The sequence below is a fragment of the Bison bison genome, unplaced genomic scaffold (assembly GCF_000754665.1).
Source record: "Bison bison bison isolate TAMUID 2011002044 unplaced genomic scaffold, Bison_UMD1.0 scf7180017864255, whole genome shotgun sequence".
Lineage (NCBI taxonomy): Eukaryota > Metazoa > Chordata > Mammalia > Artiodactyla > Bovidae > Bison > Bison bison.
In genome coordinates, this window is record NW_011494827.1 from 2,300,873 (window position 1) to 2,319,042 (window position 18,170).

Genomic DNA, 18,170 nt, shown 5'->3' on the forward strand with positions numbered 1-18,170 from the left:
TTCTCCAGCCTAGAGATAACCAATGCCTTTTTCTTATGGAAATGTTTGTCTTAAGCTATGCTAATGTACTATGCATTTACCCCAAATTCTGTCTCCAAGTCGGTTCCGCCTCTTGGCCCAGAACCTACTTGACAAACCAGTATGGTATACTCAGATATTGTTCCCCTAATCTATGTAAATGAAACTATTTGTATGGTGGTCTGCCCTTCTTCAAGATTCAAGTTAATCGTTTTATGGCCCAGGATACCATTTGGTACCAAGATTATCCCAAAATGCATCTTATGGGTGAGGGGCCTGGTGCCATTCTGAATTTTAAGACATTCCTTTCTTTCATTAACAGACTGCTAGTGACTATATAACATCCAGCTAAAGACTAGCAGGGGGCTACTCTTTCTACCCCCTTCTGATGCCTATGTCAGAAGCTTTCTCTATCTCCTTTATACTTTAATAAAAGCCCTGAGCGATCAAGCTTTGTCTCTGGCCCCGGATTGAATTCTTCTGCTCCGGGGGCCAAGAATCCTGGTGTATTCGCGTGATTCAACAACAACCTTTCAACCATATCAGCAACTGGGCCCACAGGACGAAGGTCCAAGGTCTGAGGTTACCTGTCACTCCCATTCCAGGCGCATTCGAACTTGTCAAAAATGCAGTCGTTCTCGTACAGGGAACAGAGTTTGCTCCGAAGATAATCATGGACCTGGCGGGAGAAGGGGACGATGGGGTGAGTCAAGGGGGTGCCTGGAGAGTCCTGGTCCCCTCTCCATGGGGAGGGCCTCACTGAGCAGGGCTGTGCCCTCCGGGGTCTGGATGGCACTCCTGACTCAGCCCTGATCACTGGGAAGGGTCCACAGCTTGGCACATGGCCAACCCCTGAGCTGTGGCCAGACAGGGGACAGTCACAGTGACGAGGGGAACAACACCGAAGGGAACCACTTCCTGGCTCTGCCCCTCCCTGGCTGTGTGACCCTAGACAGTGACTTTACCTCTCTGAGCCGTGGTCTGTGCCTCCTTAAAGTGATAAGAGCACACACCTCATGGGCTGTTCTGGGATCAAATGTAAGTGATGGGTATAGGGTCTTGTCCTTTGGGGACAATAGTCACCCTGAACACATTGGTGACCATCATGGAGAAAAGAGGACATTCACACAGGTCTCTCAAGTGTAACCTCAGTAGGTGCTATCTGTCCTGTTTATAGATGAGGCACTGAAGCTCAGAGAGGTTAAGTAACTGGCCTGAAGTCACACAGCTTACAAGTGGAAGACCAGGATCCTCTCCCAGGGTAGCCTGGCATCACAGGAGAACTGGTGACCCGATCCTGCAAGCTCTGTGCCCACAGGGCCTCCTGCATGCCACCTTTCTTCAGGGACATGGCCCTGGCCTCTGGGTGGTGGGAATGCATGCGTGCTCAGTCGTGTCCAACTCTTGAAGACCCCATAGACTATGGCCTGCCAGGCTCCTCTGTCCATGGAATTTTCCAGGCAGGAATACTGGAGTGGGTTAGATTTCCTACTGCAGGGGATCTTCCTGATCCAGGGATCGAACCCACATCTCTTGTGTCCCCTACATTGGCAGGGGGGTTCTTTTACCACTGAGTCACCTGGGTGGGGGAGGGGCAGGTAAATGAGTAACATGAAGCCTAAACTCCTGGCTCTGTGTGTCTTCATGACCCAGGAGAGCCACTTAGCTGCCTGGAGCCTCAGGTTTCCTGTCTGAAAAGGGGGTCATGAGACACCTGCCCTGGAGAAGAGTGTGAGGATTCCAGGAGACGGATGCAGGGCAAAGCACCGGGGAGCTATCTGTGACCCCAGTTACCTACAGAGGGATGGAGAGAAAGAAATGTCCAACTCCTGCTAGGCAGTGATGGTGGAGGGAGAAGGAAAAAGCAGGTTTTCATCCTCTTCTGTCTGGGACTCTCTTATTCATCTTTAAAAACTCAGCTTTAGAGGAGGTCCCCTCCTCTAGCAGGGCTTCCCAGGTGGCGCTAGTGGTAAAGAACCCCCCCGCCAATGCAGGAGACGCTAGAGGCATGGGTTCAATCCCTGGGTCTTAGAAGATCCCCTGGAGAAGAGAATGGCTACCCACTCCAGTTATTCTTGCCTGGAGAATCCCATGGACAGAGAAGCCAGGTGGGCTACAAACCATGGGGCTGCAGAGAGCTGGACACGACTGAGCGGCTGAGCACACCGAACGCCTCCTCTGACAGCCTCCCTGGATTTCCCCAGACTACACATCTCTCTCTGACTCTTTCCTTGGGGCACCTGAGGCTCTTGCCCTGACTTTGTGTTTATGTTGACCCCACAACCTGGAAGTTTCTTTCTTTTTGTCTCAGAATCAATTTTAATTATTTTTATTTTTTCATGATTGTGATTTTGCTGTTGTTGTTATTGTTTTCAGGCAGCTTTTCTTTATTTTTAACTGAAGGATAATTGCTTTACAATATTGGCTTGATTTCTGCCAGACTGGAAGGTTCTTAACCCAGGATTTCCTCTGGCCTTGGCCAACACACCGCTCCCCAGAGAAGGTTCCCTGCCCACCCTGCCCACAAAGCTTGCTCTCCCGCCCTTCTCTTCCCACCTGACCTGTGCTCTTGTTTTAAATTCTGTGCATAGGCTGACATCACCCAGATGTTTCTCTCCAGCCAGGACCTCTCTCCCAGAAGCCCACACTGAATTGTCTAGCTGTCTACAAGGATGAGCACGGCTGAGCCCTGGTCGCCCTTCTATCCCGCATTCTTCCACTGGTACAAAGGGTACAAATGACCATGTTTTTCCTTATCTGTCACACCTACATTCAGCTTGTCCAGAATTCAAAGTGATCTGGAGCCAGTCCCTTCTCACCACACCCGTCCTACTGCCAGCCTGCTCCAAGCCACCACACCCGTCCTACTGCCAGCCTGCTCCAAGCACCCCCACCCAGCTTATTGCAAAAGCCCTCCTGGTAGCTCTGTGTCTGCTCCCCATACCCTCCAACACTGGTCTATCTTATAGGCAGCGAGAGAGATTCCTTGGAAACTAAGCTGGACCATGCCATGCCTCTACTCAAAACCCTCCAGGGCAAACAAGTCCCCCTGGTCACCTCTCTGACCTCAGGCTTTTCTTCCCTCCCACAGGCTAACTCTGCTCCAGCCGGCTCCTCACCATTCCTTTCGAGCACTAACCATGTTCCTGCCTCAGGGCCTTGGCACCTGCCGTTCCCACCTCTGGGAACACCTCCCTGCAGAGGGCTCATGCCCTTACTTCTCCTAGGCTTCAGCACCTCTGTTTCCTCTGCCTCAGCCTCTGGTTTAGTTGTCATCCTTTGGGAAGCCTGTGATTATTTCACCTGTTTGCTTGGTTTCTGGCCATCTTCCCTGCTGGAATGGATGCCCCTCCAGCTAGATCTATTTGTCTCGTTCCCCAACAACTTCCCAGTGCAGTGCAGAGGGCCTGGCACATCACAGGACCTCAATACAGTTTTAAAAAATAAACGAGTGGTATTAGAGGCAACTGGAGATGGTGTGGCTGGGCTCCCCAGGTGGGCCACTTGTCTGAAAGAAAGAGCGGGGTCCCTCCCCCAGCCATTCCCCTTTCTCTACTCTGCTTCCGTAACAGTCCTTGGTGACTCTCCTGTGGTGTGTGTCTGTGGCCTGAGGTCTCCTGACGCACGGCCACACTAAGCTCAGGCTCAATGTGTTCCTGTCGTCTGGGACCCTGGAGGGTGAGGTGGGGGCTCCTACCCTCCCTCTGAGCCCAGGGTCTATCAGGGCATGGCACGCCGGCCCAGGGTGTGGAGCGACTAAGGTGAATGGGATAAATGGTGCCTGGCCTCATCCCCGGCCGCAGACTGTGAGGTGCTCACGTTCACCCTCCAGGCTGGCATGTGCGTGTGCTCCGTGCAGTCAAGGCAGCCTCACTGATGCACTCGTCCAAACACACGTGCTCTTGTCTCCTGCGCACTGAGTGCCTCCTGCCCTCTGGTGGCAGGGTAAGGAAGGGCGTGGGCTCTCGTGTAAGGAAGATGTGAGCACTGATCTAAGGTCCGTTGCTTGCTACTCCACCACCACAGATATGCCATTTAACTCAGTTTTCTCCAAATAAAATGGGATCAAGAGGACACTGTCCCCACCTCCCAGGGCAGCAGGGAGGCTTAGAAGAGGAAAATGTGCCAAGGTCTTAGATCAATGCAGCACGTGCCAAGGGCCAGCTGACTCAACACCCCTTTCTCCCTGCCTTCTTCAACCACAGAGGCCAAAAAACTACTAATTTTCCCAGTGTGTTCATGGGCTCATCCTAGCCAACGAGTTGAAAGAGGTCTTCTGAGGAGTGTTCTGGGAAAGCTTTTGTGTTCCTAATAAAATATGCCACAGATCCAACCAGCACAGCCTTTCACATGTCCTCTTATTTCCTGCCTGGAAGGTTGGCATCGTTCCTGGAGTTGTGGCAGCCATTTTCCCACCATGAGGTATCACTGAGGGAGGTAGAAAACCAACATGCAAATGATGGGGAACTAAATCACCAAAGTCATTGTTGCAACACTGAATGCGTCGGGAAGCCACTCACTCTTCTGGGACACTCCAGCCTCTCGTAAAGAGAGAAAAGCTCTTATCTATTCAGCACTGCAAGTCAGCCAAACACAAATCTGCAATACACAATTTCTAGTGCATAACAACTAAAGACATCAGGTGCTACGTTGGTTTTATGTAGCTATTACTATTTGAGAATCAAGAGGTCAGTGGGGCCATGCCGGGAGCCGGCATATTGCATTTTGAGTGCATATTGCATATTTCATATTGAGTGCAGCACTTTCCACAGCATCATCTTTCAGGATCTGGAATAGTTCAGCTGGAATTCTATCACTGCCGGGAGCCAGTGAGCCAGCGTGAGGAACTCCGCCCATGACAAAGGTCATGAGGAAGGAGGCTCAGCATATGCAAAGGCGGGATCAAGCCTCAGGAGTCCACCTGGAAATTCTCGAGCATCTACCCCCAAAACCAGAGTCTGCCTACTTTCTGCTTTGTGCTTTCACCTACACCTCTGACTTTACGGGGGGCTGTCCCCCACTACCTCTCTCTGAAAAAAGAGTTAGCTTACAGCTCCAGTTAATAATTCCTGGGTGTGACAGTGTTTCAACCTACAAACTCCTTTGGAAATCCTCTAGCCTGCCTGAATAGGTTTTTCCGGCCACATGTGATTGTTCAGAGCCTCCCAACTGTGAGAGGCAGATGTTCTAAACTGTCTAAACACAGATTCTTTTGAGTAGTTAAAAGATTGATTAGAAATTGTATTGGTGAAGGGTTTTTCACTTATTGGGCCAATGTTTGCTGCTAAGTCTCCATACCCCTTACCTACTGTGTCCTTGGCAGTGTATTGATTGATATAATGGGTGTATAGAAATGTAAGTAGTAGCCTCAGTGTTTGTAACCTTGGACCCTTGAGTTAATTCTTTTCTTGATTGAGCCCACCACACCTGTGCCCTTTAGGAATGCAACTTTATCTAATGCTTTTGGAGGGTGGCTCCTGACTTTGGAATAATCACCTTTAGAGAAAAATAAGTTTCTTACAATGTTAACAGGCCTCCTGGCCAGAAGATGATGTAATTCACCTGAACTTTTGCATATAAGTTTGAAAGCCTGGCCTCGATTAGAACCAGGAACTGCTGTCCTTGTATGACTCTACCCCTTTCCCCATTATCCTCTATGCATAACTTAAGGTATAAAAACTACTTTGGAAAATAAAGTGCGGGCCTTGTTCACCGAAACTTGGTCTCCCCATGTCGCTCTCTCTCTCACTCTGGCTGAGTCTCCATCTGGAGCGTGGAACCCACCATGCTTACTAATTATGCCTGAGCTTCTAAGATCCGACTGGAGAGGCCTCAGTGTCTCCTCTCCTTCGGGAGAATGGAAGGACGCCTGTGGCCTACGTAAGTGGTGCAAACTTCTTGCCTTGAAGTTTTATTGGTCTCCTGCGTAAACCAAGGTACTCAGCCTCTTTTCTCCACTGAATTTCCTCACTGAGCTATTCTCATTCTATTACTCTTTATATCTTTGATAAATATTTAAATAAATAGGTCGCCTATGCCCTCTCTCCTTCAAATACCCTGGATCAGCTGGGGCTGGACCCCAGCAGGGCCAGAAGCCAAGCAACCAGCTTTGGGCCTTGTCCTCTAGAGCAGTGATTCTCCTGCTTTATTGGGTCCTCACGTGCTTTGTGGAGAAAGCAATGGCACCCCACTCCAGTACTCTTGCCTGGAAAATCCTATGGATGGAGGAGCCTGGTAGGCTGCAGTCCACGGAGTCATGAAGAGTCGGACATGACTGAGCAACTTCACTTTCACTTTTCACTTTCATGCATTGGAGAAGGAAATGGCAACCCACTCCAGTGTTCTTGCCTGGAGAATCCCAGGGACGGGGGAGCCTGGTGGGCTGCCGTCTCTGGGGTCGCACAGAGTCGGACACGACTGAAGCGACTTAGCAGCAGCAGCATGTGCTTTGAGAATCTGAAGGCTCTGGACCCTCCCCCCCACAAAATGCTCATATTCAACATCTAGTTTCAGGGTCTGTGGGCCGTTGCTAACTCTAGGGACATGAAAGGCTGGTGGGGGGCCTACTAAGGGGGTTGGAACACTCATGTCCCTGGACAGCCTCTAGGAAGGCATCAGAACAGTCCTCCCCACAGGCCTGAGCAGGGTTATGTCATTCCTGCCCCAGTCTCTGACCCCTGCCACTCCTGAGGGTCGAGAAGGAGCTGATCCAGTCACTCCACAGGCCTGAGCAGGGGTTATGTCATTCCTGTCCCAGTCTCTGACCCCTGCCACTCCTGAGGGTCGAGGAGGAGCTGATCTATTCCTGGGTTGTGCCATGGGAGCAGGAGGCCTGCCTGGGTCAGAACTGGAGGGAGTGGCAGGACTTCTGGTAAACACACGTGGCTAACAAAGGAGTCCTTTCATGAATCCATTGTCCTGCAGAAGCTGGGGTGGGGGTTGGGGTGGGGGTGTGTGCCAGAACCTTCTGAGACATCGTTGTGGGCATGGGGCTGCCAGGAGCATACATGTCCAAGGTCAGACTCTGAACCCCAATCCTCTGCTCTCAGCTCTGTGCCCCTCTCCTGGGACATGCTGTACTCCAGGCCTTGGCAGGACGGAGGACAGGGAAGGGGGCTGTAGGGCTCCCATCTGGGCTCCGAGTCTGTCACTGCCCAGCTGTGAGGCAGCTCCCCATATCATCACCTCTCAGTAACCCCAGGTTCCTTCCTGCCAAACGGGGCCCATGGTGCCCTCTTCACAGGAGCAGTAAGGAATAGAGGTCACAAGTGTATGTGGCACCCTGTGTACACCTGATGCTCGGTGACACTATAAGAATTTGGCTGGGTCTTCTGATGAGGTCTTTTCCCACTCTTATCTGCATGACTGATTCCTACAAGGTTCAGAACAAATGTCACCTCCTCCAAGAAGCCTTCCAGATTGTCCCAGCTAGAAACATAACTGGAGCAGCTATAAAGCAGCTTTAAAACAGTCCTATATTTTTACCAAATTGTAACATCACATGAATTTTGTCTTTCATTCCCTCATATATATGGATGAATCATAGCAGAAAAATAATAAACACCTTCCCAGGCAGGTGTCCCAGGCTTCATCCTATAGGCCTGGCTGAAAAGCCTGCCCTGAAGATTTAGAAATGTACCAAGCTCCCATTTCACCACTGCATCACCAGCTAAGGATGCTCCCTAGGAAAGGGCAGTGCTTAACCTGCCTTAATGGTGGAACTGCAGACATTGGCTCCAGGGGAGGGAAGCCGTCATCTGCACCCTCAAATTGAGCCCAGTGTGAGGCTCATCTTTGTCCCCTGGGGCCTGAACTGAAGGCCTAATCACAGCCCTGGCTCCGAGCAGAAGCCAGCAAGCAGAGGACCCGCAGTACCCCGTGAGGTGAGGCTGAGCTACATGAGATGAGCTGCCTGATTTCTTGAGCCTCAGTGTCTTCATCTGCAAAATGGGCTGATGAAAGCCACTGAGCTGGGAAAGCCCCTCCATGCAAAAGCACAGGGAAGGGCTGGGGGTCTCCCACCCACAGAAGGGCTCCCAGGTTTTCCAGGTCGCAGCGCCCACCTGGTAGGTCTCTATGGGCCGCGCCTCCATGTTCAGGTCCCAGACCTTGACCGTGAGGTAATCGCGGGTGAGCATGTACCGGCCGCTGTGACTGAACTTCACGTCTGACACGGAGGAAATGATTTCCGAGAAGAAGGAGCGGTTACTGGGGTCCTCGGGCTCTTCAAATACTGCGGAGACAGAAACAACCAGGTCACTGGGCTGCTCCCGCCTGTGAGGTTAGAACAGACAGCTCCGTTTCTGCCCTGCGCTCATGCAGTCGCTTATTCATTCATCAAACCTATAACTAATACTGGCAAGCACACGCCCGAATGAATCCTCCAAGTAGGGAAGAACTAGCTCTTGGAACAATATTTATGGAGCATTTACTCTGAGCCAGATTCTGCGCTGAACTTTCCCGAACATGACCTTATCAATCCCCCAACACTTTGGCCACCTGATGCGAAGAACTGACTCATTGGAAAAGGTCCTGATGCTGGGAAAGATTGAAGGCAGGAGGAGAAGGGGATGACAGAGGATGAGATGGTTGGATGGCATCACCGACTCGAGGGACATGAGTTTGAGTAAACTACAGGAGTTGGTGATGGACAGGAAAGCCTGGCGTGCTGCAGTCCGTGGGGTCGCAAAGAGTCACACACGACTGAACGACTGAACTGAACTGAATCCCCCAGTAGAAATTTCAGGTCGGTACCAGTAATATTCCCTTCTTATAGCCAAAGAAACTGAGGCATGGATGGTTAAAAGCCATGCCGGCGGTCTCAGAGCTGGAAGTGGTGGAGTAGCGGTGCTCACCGTGCTGCTCTCTGCTGCCTCCTGCTGGCGATTCTGAACTCCAGGACCGTGAGGCGTCAGAGCATCCTGGAAGGTGCTGGACCACGCTCTGGACCAGGCGGGGCACCCTGTGCGGTTCTAACTGGCTCAGGGGCCTCTGTTCCTGGTGTGCTGGGCACACATGGCCAAATCCCACTCTGAGGTGTGTTGTTTGGCTGCCACAGGGGTTGCAGCAAAACCAGATCTCGCCTCCACAAGTACAACCTGTGAGGCCCCTTGGCCTCCCACCTCCCATTACTGCAGGCCCGCTGCTCCACAGACACTGCTTTCCTGGCCCCTGAAGATGAGCGCTTCCTGCCCCTACCAGACATCCCAGAGCGGGGTCCCCAAGCAGTGTCCCCTCCCTGCCGCCTCTGTAACCAGGCCTTCCTGACACACAGAGGTCCCTGTGCAGCGGGACGAGCTCTTCCAGGCTCAGGTCTGTTGCTGGCTGTCCCACCAGTTTGCCGACCAACACCCTCACTGGCCAATCAGACCCTATAGTGGCCCTGGTCCTGCAGCAGGATAGACGTTATGGTCCCTGATGACCAATTAGGACCTGGGCCATGGATGGCCCTGGGCTCAGGGAAGAGGATGGGGTGGTGGGTGGGCAGCCATATCCAGCCAGTCTAGAAGGACTCAAACGTTTGATGACCTGTCCAGCTGTCCCCACGGGGCACCAACTGGGTGACTGTTCTGCCTGCTGGCCTGCTATGAGCCTCCAGGCTTCAAAGGGAGCACAAAGCTGACCACGTGTCCCCAGAGGCTCACCAGAGTGCCCCATCTACTGGTGCCTCTTCTATGGGGATGTCCCATACGCCACTTGCCAGGTTCGTCCCAGCCCTTTATACCCCATCTGGGAACCCAGTTTCCCACTTGTCCAAGGTCCTGCCTTTCCCAGAAATACAGCCCCTGCCCAGATTCCCCTCTGCAGGGTGGCAGGGAACATTTCAAGGCCAATCTGATGGTCTCACATGCTCACGTCTGCAGGCATGCATTCGTTCTCTCAGTTAGCCAGTCCATGCTGAGCACCCACCATAGCCAGGCACTGTTTGAGGGCCTGGGATGCTGCATTGAACAAGGCCCCCACTCTACTGGGGCCCCCATTCTCCTTCCAAAAACAGACAGTGAAGCTCAGTGACATGCAATACTGTGGGGGCAGTGGTGGGTGCTGGGAAGAAAGACAAAGCAAGTGAGGAGACAGGGAGAATGAGGGGCTGGTGATTTGGACGGATGGGGCCTCTATGGGAGAGAACATCTGAGCAGAGATGTGAATGAAGTGAGATACCAGGGAGGAGAACTCCAGGCAGAAGTCTTATCACGTGCAAAGGCCCTGGGGCAGCGATGAACTGAAGGCCATGGGACTGAGAAAGGCGTGAGCCTGGAACTGTAAACCAGGGGAAGGGCATCACCCCACGGGCAATGGGAAGACATAGCAGGGCTTGGAGAGAGGGCGGGCAAGGCGAGCTGTGGGCTTCTCCAGGATTTTGCTCCCTGTGGTGGTGAGGAGACCTCCTGGTGGGTCACCTTTAGCCTCTAAAACCTCTGAATTTTGACTGGTCATCTCACATAATTGTGTTTTGTACCTGGTAATAGTAATTAAACTGACACCTTTATTTCTGCAGACATCAACATTCATGTTTCTTTGTTAAGCCCCAAATTAAATCAACAACATTTCCCTCTTCTCTCAGATGCCTGGAGTAAAGAAAAAAAAAAAATTCAATACTGATTCCCTACTTACACTAAAGCATTGAGATTCTGTATAGTCTTTAAGTGAACAGGGATATGGACCTAATATTTGGGGGAAAGGGGGCAGATGGATTGAAAGAAGTGCACCCCACACTCTCGGCAGGGACCTGGGCGGGGCCCTGTACGTCCCCAGGTATGTGGCAGGAATTCTCTCCCGATGGAATCAGCATCTCTGCTGCTAGGGGTCAGACAGAAGGTAAGATGTAAAAGCACAGTGAGTAGAACTGAAACATAGTCACTGGGCTTCCCAGGTGGTGCTGGTGGTAAAGAACCCACTGGCCAGTGCAGGAGAAATAAAGAGACCCGGGTTTGATCCCTGGGTCAAGAAGATCCCCTGGAGGAGGAAATGGCAACCCACTCCAGTATTCCTGCCTGGAGAATCCCTTGGACAGAGGAGCCTGGCAGGCTATGTGCACAGGGTTTCAAAGAGTCAACGTGACTGAGGCGACTTGGCATGTACGCTACCATATGTAAAATAGATAGCCGGCGGAAGTTTGCTGTGTGATGCCAGGAGCCCAAAGCCAGTGCTCTGTGACAACCTAGAGGGGTGGGATGGGGAGGGAGGTGAGAGGGAGGTTTAAGAGGAGGACGCGTATGTATGCCTGTGGTTCGTTCACGTTGATGTATGACAGGAGCCATTACAATATTATAAAGTAATTATCATTATCCTCCAATTAAAAATAAAATAAAATAAATTTTTAAAATATAAAAAGCATAAAGTGGGGTCTGTCTCTTGCACCCCGACTTTGTACCCCTTGCCTGCCTCAGTGGTTCCCTCTGGCCTCCACCCAAACCACTAGGTCTGGTCCAACTCACGGCACTCTGCACCTTACAGAGCTCCCAGCATGCCTTGTGGGAGTTCAGTAGACCTACGGGGGCCAGAATCACAGAGGAGCATCTGTACGGGATGTCACAGAGCCATAGCTGTGTCTTCTGCCAGCTTTAAGGAGCAGGAAGCCACAAAGGTCAAAGGCTGAGAGGATGATGGAATCCATAGTTGAAAACAGAAGCACCCAACAGCCCACGGCAACTTCAGTTCTGGCTGTCCGTGGGCATTTCTGATGGTTTGTTTTAAGCACAAAAGCACCAGAACTGGAAAAGATTAGTGGGAAGGGACATTAACAAGCCTGAAAAAAGTTATACGGAGAAGTTCTCAGCTTTCTTTTCAAACGTTTCTATGACATTGTTTTGTTGCTGTTATTTTAATGTGTTTTTAAAAGTCATTCTTCTTGGAGTACAGTTGCTTTACAATGCTGTGTGAGTTTCTACTGTGCAGCAATGTGAATCAGCTATACGTATACACATAGCCCCTCTTTTTTGGATTTCCTTCCCATTTACGTCACCACAGGGCACCGAGTAGGGTTGAAATTTTCAATACAACTTTTTAAAAAAATTTTTGTCGAAAGACTGCAGAATCTTCTGTATCAATCCCCACCCGTGCCCCCACAGCCTGAACATCTCCAGGGCATTAATAAGAGAAAAGGGGATCTCCCTTCTGATTGACAGAATCACTAAGGACATTTTACAGTAATTATTGCCAACAAGAGTTTAAAGAAGGGCATCCCAGAAAAGTTGAGAGGCTCTGGAACAGCAGACACCCATGTCTCATCTTTTTTTAAAAACTAATGTTGCATAATGAAGGCTCCTGTGGCCCTAGCTGGCTCCCTGACAACCACGCCCTCCCCTCTGGGTGTTGCCGCTGTCACACACTGGAGAGGGCTGAGGAGCCCCCTCCCTGTCACGCTTGCCTGAGTGAAGAAAGGGACCCTGGGGAGGTTCTGAAGCACCTGGGATGCAAGAAAAGGGAAGTGAAACCTGAGGTGGGGCCCGCCTCATGCACAACTCCGATGTGTCCTTCTTCTGCTTAAAGCCCTCCGTGGCTCCCAGTGCCCACAGGACCAGGGTTCAAGCTCCCACATGTAGCCGACAAAGCTCCTTCCTAACTGGGCCCTGCTGCTCCAGCCTCATAAACCCAAATTCCCCTCCTGCAGCCACATGCCGACCCCCTTTCCCACCAGGGTCCCAGGGCCTCGAATAGGGTGAGGCAAGCAGACCCCGAGGGCAGGTGCCACGTTGAACAGCTCACTCTTGGGGTCGCCTTAAATGAATGTCTCCTTCCATGGCACGATTTAGGCATCTCACTCACCTTATCCTAGCCCTTGCCCTGCCATATACCAGGCAGCAGAGCGGAGCCAAGCTCTGTGTGACTTCAGGCAAGCCCCTTAACCTCTCTGAGCCCAAGTTTCCTCACCTGAGGGGCAAACATGGAGAGACCTCCAGAGGTAACACCTGGAAGCACCTGGCCCAGTGAGGCGCTTGAGTAGCTGCTCAATAAACGAGTTGTTTTTCCCATTGTTTTTGCTCCTTTTTTCTTTCCTGTCTTTCCTACCAACTCCTATACATCCTTCAGAACCCCAACTCAAATATCCTGTTCTCTGTGCAGCTTGTCCAGCTGTTTGCCAAAGAAATCAAATGCTCCCCCTTGTTGCCTGCACAGCCCAGGGGTGCCCTCTTGTATGGCATCAATGAGGATAACCTGGTTACCCCGTGGGGCTGTGAGCTCTTGTCAGCCTGTAGATGGTCTTCTCTGGGCATGGATGGGGAGGTGGGGGGTTAACTGAGCAGGCGGAACTGACCCAGTGGGACTGGAGGAAGGGAGGTTCAGGGCTGATGGAAGAATGGCCCTGGCTTGAGCCCCATGCTCAGGGACAATGGTGCAGGGCAGTGAGACCCTAGAAAGAAACATGGACGGACAGAGGTGGGGCTGCGGGGCTGAGGAGGTGGAGAGCCGAGGAGGAGACCAGCCTGAAGGAACAGATGGGTCCTGCCTGGTCCATGCTCCTGGCTGCCCTAGCAACGGGTCCCTCCTCTGCTCTGACATTATGAGAACATCCACTTGAAAGATGAACACGTGTGTCCAGGCGAGTCCCACCTTGGGCTCCAGGATTAGCAAGGGGGTGGCCATGGATCCTGTTAAAACACAGCCAGGCCAAAGCACCCCGTGGTTTCTGTGCTTTCAGAGTAAACCCAGAGCACCCCACCAAGGTCTGTAAAGCCCTCTTCACGTGGGTCCTCCTCTCTCCATGCACTTCTGACCTCACCCCTCACCTTCCCTGACTCTGCTCCTGCCGCATGGGCCTCAGGAGCCAGCTGCAGGGCCTTTGCACTGGCTGTGCCCTCGGTTGGGGGCTCTGCCCTGACTCACCCCCAGACATGAGGAGCCTCCCCAGCAGAGAGAGAGCTGGGTCTGGTCTTCCCAGCCCAGATCCAGTAGCAGGGATGAGCTCTGAGAATCTACCCCATCCAGCCCCTATAAATGAACCTGGTTCACCTCTAACTCCCATGAGCATTCTTTGTTCTCAAGGTTTCTGTAAAGAGTAAGTGAGAAAGAGCACAGGCTGATAGGCATGAGACTTCTGGAGCCTTTAATAGGCTCTGCTTAGCTGTGTGACCTTAGGGGGATGTCTTAACCTCTCTGGGCCTCTGTGTGATAAACAATAACAGCCCCCAAAGATGGCCACATCCTCATCCCTGGGACCTGTGCGTGTGTTACCTAACATGACAGAAGGCTTTGCATATGCAAGTTTAGGATCTCGAGCTGCAGAGATTATCCTGGACTCTCTCGGGTGGGCTGGCCCACTAGTAATCATGAGGAAAGGAGGACAGTCAAAGGCAGAAGAAGAGACGACAGCATGGAAGTGGGGGTTGGAGTGATGCACTTTGAAGACAGAAGAGGCCACAAGCCAAGGATCACAGGTGACCTCTAGAAGCTGGAAAAGATAGAGACCGATTCTCCCCTGAAGCCTCCGGAAGGAATGCAGGCCTGACAACACTGAATTTTGGACCTCTGCCCTCTAGAACTGTCAAAGAATATATTCATGTTGTTTTAAGCCACTGAGTTCATGGCAATTCGTTACAGCAGCCACGGGAAAACAATACACTCGGTTTCCTCATCTATAAAATGAATAATCGAGGACTTGCATCATAGCACAGCTCTCAGGACTTAATGAGATGTAAACTTTGAGCAGCACCTGGTGTGTAGCAAGCCCTGGACCAACGTCACCTGTGGTTTCTGCTTCGCCCAGCACGGGGCTGGCACGGAGTAGGGGGCCCACCAGGGGGAGTGACTGTCATTACCACCTATTCTAGGGAATCTTCATGTCTCTTGGCACGGCCCTTGCTTTTGGCAGACTCTGTGCTGTGAAAAGCAGAAGTGTCTGTCTATTTTGAGGATTCAAGCACAGTCGTTTCCATGGTTACGCTGTCATTACGACTAGCAGACAAAAGACTCAGCTTTCTACTGCTTTGGAGAAGGACAGGAATCTGTGGGTTGGGCAGCAGCCTGTGCCCCTTGGCTCTGCCCCTGATGATGGGGAGGGGCCTGGGGAAGCCACTGTTTCTCTGAGCCTCGGTTTCCTCATCTGCCCAATGATAGAAGTCAACACATGATCCACTTGTGATCTGGGATGCCCTTCCTTCAGTGAACAGAAAATCACAGTCTTACCCATTGGGAAAATGGTGCCTGGACCATTCATCTCTGGGATGTCACTATCAGCCATCCCCTGAGTTCTGAGTAGTAACTAAATGGGTAGAAGTGAGATGAAAAGACCAGATCCTAGCCTTCAAGTCTCTTTAAAACAAGATCTGGCTCTAATAACAGCCATTTGTTCTGATTAAAAATAACAGCCTAATTGGCAATCGTCTGCTTGCTTAATTTCTCAGGAGAACTAAGAACAAACGCCATCTGGAGAATGCAGACAGTAGGGCAGGTATTTCCTCTACTCACGACTTGTGGCAAATGAGATGAAGAAAGGAAAACAGAAGATGCAAAGTATTTTGCAGAGCCTGGTGAACAATCCTGTCACTGGCATTAATGAGAAACTTTCTGTGCAGAATATTGAGTTTGAGAGTGAAAAGAAAATTCTAGAAAAATGCATTTTAATACAAAATTAATTCCTTTAGAAAACCCATATAAACCAATAATCAAAAAGGATCTACATGTGAGTTTTACTAAGACTTCAAGGAGCAGATATATTATACTAACTGTTCTAGGGGAAAAAAAGAGAGAAAGCGGCCAGCTCATTTTACAAGAGAACAATCCTCTTAATAAAACTGGACAAAGATTGCAGGCAAAGAAAATTAAAGGCCAACTTCATCTCTGATCATTTATGCCTAAAGCAGAATTTTTGCATCCATGCAAAAATGTCCTCAGCAGGGAAATTTCCTGCCCTCAGTGTCACCAGGCACTGAAAAAGCCCCTGGGGATCAGGAGGTGCCATGTCCCTCCCTTCATACCTTGGCCCTGTCAAAGCCTTCCAGAACCTGCTGAAGATGCAGAATCCTCCGCGGCCCTAATGAATGCTCACTGCAGCCCCTGGAGAGGGTGTAAGAAATTCAATGGAGCTGAGTCACTGAAATAAAGTTATAGCTCTTGCACTTGACTTTGTGGGCTGAGTCACATGCAAATCTACACCGCCAGGCGTGTGACAATGACGCGCCCAGAATCTCTGTGTGTGTGCCTAGGCTCAGGAAACGGATGAGTGATGGCTGTCTTGGTGGGCGGCTGCTTGTTCAGATCCCAGGGAACCAGCTGATACAGTTCCAGAAGCCAAGACGGTCTCTGACTCCCACGTCCAGCCCACAGAGACCATCATTCAAGCAGCGTGGGGAGCACAAAACCATCCCCATTCTCCCTAAATTCCTGAACCCACATTTAGAAACAATTTCTGGGCGTATTTCTTTCCATGATTTTCTGTTTCCATTCTTTTGCTGAAGTAGTCATTATCCTGCTTTTCGCCCCCATAGAATCTTCCAACATAATCACTTCCCCATGTTATTATACCCCTCCTAAGTCAGTTTTTTAAACGTCTGAATAGTATTCTATTATACAGACGGCATCATCTGGCCACACAGGTGCCTTCCCATCTCAAAGCCTTTGCCCCTGCTGTGTCCTTCTAGAAGATTCTGCATGGTGCACCCCCTCAGCGCCTCATACTGTTCCACTGCAACTGCCTCTAGCAGTGCAGCTGACATGACCCTCCCTGCACTCTGCTTTTCTGGCGGCTGTTTATACCACTCACCACCTCTCAGCATCATATCGCCTAGTTAGGAGTTTACTGTCGGTCCATTGGTTCCTGCTGCACCCCAGGGACAGTGTCTAGAGCATGGCAGCTCACCGTGTGACACATGAGTGTCCTGGTGGCCCCGGCTCCACCCAGAGAGGGAGATCTGCCCTCCCCACCCTGAGTGCCAACAGCTCAGCCCTCAGAAGGCTTGGTGCCCAGGGAGGGGGCTTTCCCAGGACCACGCATGAGCTCTGCTGGAGGAGCCCTGGGGCTTGTGGATGGGGGTCAGTGGCTCCAGTACTAAGTACAGACCCAGATAGTGGACATCCCGCCCAGCTGTGAATGTAAGGAAGGCTGGGAGAGTGTGTGCAGTGTGGATGAACCCGGAGAAGGGTGACGGGGTGAGATGAGGGGACAGAACTTGGCCAAGGAGGGAGGAGGAGCTGGCGGCTACAGAGAGTCCTGAGTCTGAGTCCCTGGGAGCTGGGGCAGCACCGTCCTCTCTGGCTGCCCGGGGAAACCAGGCCCCCAGGGGAAGACAGCAACCCTGTCCCTCCCAACAGCCCTCTGCCTCCTTAACCAAGACACTGATAAAGCCCTCCAGTGGCCAACTGGTCACCACTCATTCATTGTTTGTTTGTTCATTCATTCAACATTTCCAGATCCTGCTGGAGGCACTGGGATGGATACAGAGATGAACTAGATTCCCTGCCCTCTCGACTGAGGCCACGTCTGCTTCCGCCCCGCCTGCTGCTCCTGCAAGGTCATCCAGGGAGGACGTCGTGGGCTGACCCTCTGCCTTCAGTGCCTCTGGGGAGCACCGCGTTGGTGGACAGCCGCCAGATCAATCCAGCACCAAGCAGCCCAGACCTGGGGTGAGGCGCACCAGTCAGGGTATCTCAGGGCCCCAGGTTCAAGTCCCACCCTGCCAGTTTTTCAGTGTGAGTGACCTTGAGCCCATCTCTGGAGCCCGTTTCACCTTCTGTGCAGGGCTCCGGGACAGCTCATGTGACAAGGACATGAGCTAATGCCAGTAGACAGCGTGGCTGGGCGCCTGGCTCAGCGTCCAGTGTGAGCTATTCTGTGGTGGTTGGTTATCATATGAAGTTCCCTTGGACCTCGTCCATCCCTGAATCCTCTGACACCTCTGTGGCAACCCCAAGGCTGCTCTCTGGGGGGTTCCAGTATGAGGTGACCCAGCCTGCTGGGGGAGGTGGAACAGCACAGAAAGTTCTGCGTGGTGTGTAGTCGTGAGCAGAAAGCTTTGGGAGTTCTGGGAGGTACAGAAGAGGGACCTGGCCCAATATGGGGATCAAGGAAGGCTTCCTGGAGGAGGTGACAGTTGGGTGTGGTCCCTCTTTGGCTTCCAGTGCCCAGCTCACTCCCTGGTCCTCATCTCTGCTGGGACTCGGGGTGGGGGGCAGTGGGTGGCAGGACCTGGTGTCCCCTGCCAACAGCGCTAAAG

General features: G+C 51.7%; 1 protein-coding gene across 1 annotated transcript in view; it reads right to left on the reverse strand.

Moving 5' to 3' along the window:
• The window catches only part of PPP2R2C (protein phosphatase 2, regulatory subunit B, gamma), a 63,537-nt gene that overhangs the window by 14,316 nt on the left and 31,051 nt on the right, over window positions 1–18,170 (reverse strand). Inside the window, exons 9-10 of the mRNA XM_010847800.1 lie at window positions 8,082–8,251; window positions 606–697 (exon numbers count right to left, since the gene is read on the reverse strand). Coding sequence (XP_010846102.1) covers window positions 606–697; window positions 8,082–8,251 — 262 coding nt within the window. The remainder of the gene's footprint in view (window positions 1–605; window positions 698–8,081; window positions 8,252–18,170) is intronic.